This window comes from Mesitornis unicolor, unplaced genomic scaffold (assembly GCF_000695765.1).
Source record: "Mesitornis unicolor isolate BGI_N332 unplaced genomic scaffold, ASM69576v1 scaffold16933, whole genome shotgun sequence".
Lineage (NCBI taxonomy): Eukaryota > Metazoa > Chordata > Aves > Mesitornithiformes > Mesitornithidae > Mesitornis > Mesitornis unicolor.
The window spans coordinates 67,906-70,451 of record NW_010176856.1 but is presented as its reverse complement, the minus strand read 5'-3'; the positions used below and the strand labels follow the sequence as shown (position 1 = coordinate 70,451).

Sequence of the window (2,546 nt, the reverse complement as noted above, 5' to 3'; positions counted from 1 at the left end):
CAGGAATGCTGATGTTAAGTACCTGCACAGAGAGACCATGCAGACTAACAAAACATCCCCTGAAGTATCATAATATATTATAAACTCGCCTCTTATTTAATTACCTTTTAAAATGTAAAGTATTCATGAAATGCTAAACCTTTCCTGATACCTGTATGAATAGACTGAAGGTATGGAAGATCCTCTTTTCTGTATAAAATAGCAAGGGACATTTTGCCATTGAATCTATATTAATCAGATATTGTGGGTTTTTTATGAATAAATGACCACAGTCATTAAAATCTCTCATAACCCTGTAACACAGTGCTAATGAATTCTTGTATGTGCTGCCCTTGGCTTTGTAGAAAGCAGGAAGAGAATACAGACATATTTTTTTATAACCAATTGATGTCTTTTCAGAATAAATTATAAAGATCATACACATTGTTCACAATGAATATGCTATAATTCACTTCAGTGACTAAACAGATAATGTAAAGCTAAGAAAAGGCAATTGACTGCTGAAGAGATATAGGGTTGATGTTGAAAATATAAAAGGTAGCAAGGCATTTGTTGAAATGTAGGCTGATAAAAACAGTAAAAGCAGATTGAAGTCTTGACTTGATTTGTCTTATCTTCAGCAGCGGAAGCCAGGGTCGTCTCTGTATCTCAGAAAATCTGGGGTTTAAAATAAGTTGTCTGAAGGGAACCCTCTTGAACGTTATTCATCGCTGGGAGTATTCCCTGGCAGGTCTCTCCATACTGAGTGGGATTCCCAGAGTATCTGAGCAGAGTATTTTCACTTTGTCCTGCTGTCAGCCTGAGCTTCTCTGCTTCAGACTGCATTCCCTGTATTTTGCAGATCATCTGATAGAGCTACATAAGGAAATGGCAGGATGAACTTTAAAATTCATGAGCTAGTACAAGGACAGAGAGAATTAATCAGCCTTGGGTTGAGTATGGAAGAAAGAAAACACTTGAAAATAGTAGTCAGAAGTTTAACACCTCTCCTCTGTGAGAAGATATTGTCTTAACAGAACTTCTAATGAACATTTAATGCACAGCGTGTCTTATAGTGGTAGACAGGGAGTTCTGATTAATTCAACATAAGAAATGGCAAGAAAAGGGCACACTCACAAAGGAGCTGTGACACAGCAACCATGCAGAGTCAGTGTTAAGCAGGGATGACTCCGAAAGGAAATTTGGTGCTTGCTGCTACGTCAATAATTGCTGTACTGGAACTGAATGGCCACAAACATACAATTCCTCCTCTGCTCTGGGAACAGACTGATGTCTGTGTCTGACAATCCAGCAAAGCAGGAGCTGGTATTGCAGGTCACAGGAGCTGGACCATGATTGCTGCTATGACTTATTACGTATGCTGCAAAAAGCTGAGGAGCCCACCTGAGATAGCTTGTATGGCAGGGCAGAGTCCCTGCCATGAATTGCTCACACTCTAAACAAGCAAACCCCAAAAGAGGCAGTGTGGAAGTAAAAACAGGGACTTGGGGAGGTGCAATGACTTGTACAAGACCCCGAAGCAGGGCAGGCAGAAGCAGCTGTGTCCTCTGCATGCTGTCTGCCAGCTGCTCTGGCTTTCTGCAGAACCACCCGTTATTACCTTTCTTCAGAGAGAAAGTCTTGAATATTGCAAAACAATGGTGGAGTTTTGGGTAAAGCATCTATCAAGGTTATCTGGACTACTTTGTGACCTTTGTACACCCTGTGTTGGTGCTCAAGTCCTTAGAGAAACTGTTCAGAGTTTACCTGCTCTATATGTACATGCAGTTTATGGTATGCACCCCCCTCCAATGATGTGTACTGAATTTCTTAAGACATGCTTCTTGCCAGAAAGCTCTGTCCATACCTAAGGCTTCTCTGATGACTATTTCTGGGCTTTTATCATGCCATTCCTGTAAAACTGTGGTCGCAAGTGGATTGTTCCTGCAGTGCTTTGTTCATACCGTTGTAAAAAGAAAATAATATAAGTACTTATCACCCGTTCTTGTCCGTCACCTGAACTTGCTTCTCTTTGGGTTTCAGATTCAAACTCAGATGATTTTGATCCTGCTTCCACTAAAAGCAAGTATGACTCCATGGATTTTGATAGTTTACTTAAAGAGGCACAGCGGAGCCTGCGTAGGTAACATGCATCACACCTGAGAAAACAGAGGGATAGCGAATACCTCACGGACATCACGTCCTTCAATAATGGACAATTTAAAAGTCATACTTAGGAATTTCTCCTACTTTACACTCTTTGTTCAAAACCATGGTTTACATGAACACAGCTGCTCGACGAGTGGAGACGCAGGACAACTGTCAAGTAAGCACACGCGTGTCCATGGGTGTCAGCTTTGCTTTCGCGGGTGATCGGTAGCGGGGGAGCCGGGCATTCCTCGCGAATTCGATGCAAACCACGAGACATGGCAGCAGTTCCACAGAGATACACGTACAATGATGAACTACAAGATCTGTACATATTGCATTTTAACAAAAAACAAACAAAAACAAAATTTGAGAACTGCGGCTGCTGATGTCTGGGAATCAGACACTGCATTATTTTA

At 41.4% G+C, this 2,546-nt stretch overlaps 1 protein-coding gene across 1 annotated transcript in view; it reads left to right on the top strand.

Moving 5' to 3' along the window:
* The window catches only part of PPARGC1A (peroxisome proliferator-activated receptor gamma, coactivator 1 alpha), a gene marked incomplete at its 5' end in the record, with an annotated part of 29,001 nt that extends 26,762 nt beyond the window's left edge, over positions 1-2,239 (top strand). Inside the window, one exon of the mRNA XM_010181863.1 lies at positions 2,023-2,239. Within this exon, the coding sequence (XP_010180165.1) occupies positions 2,023-2,126 (104 nt within the window). The remainder of the gene's footprint in view (positions 1-2,022) is intronic.
* Positions 2,240-2,546: the final 307 nt, after the last annotated feature.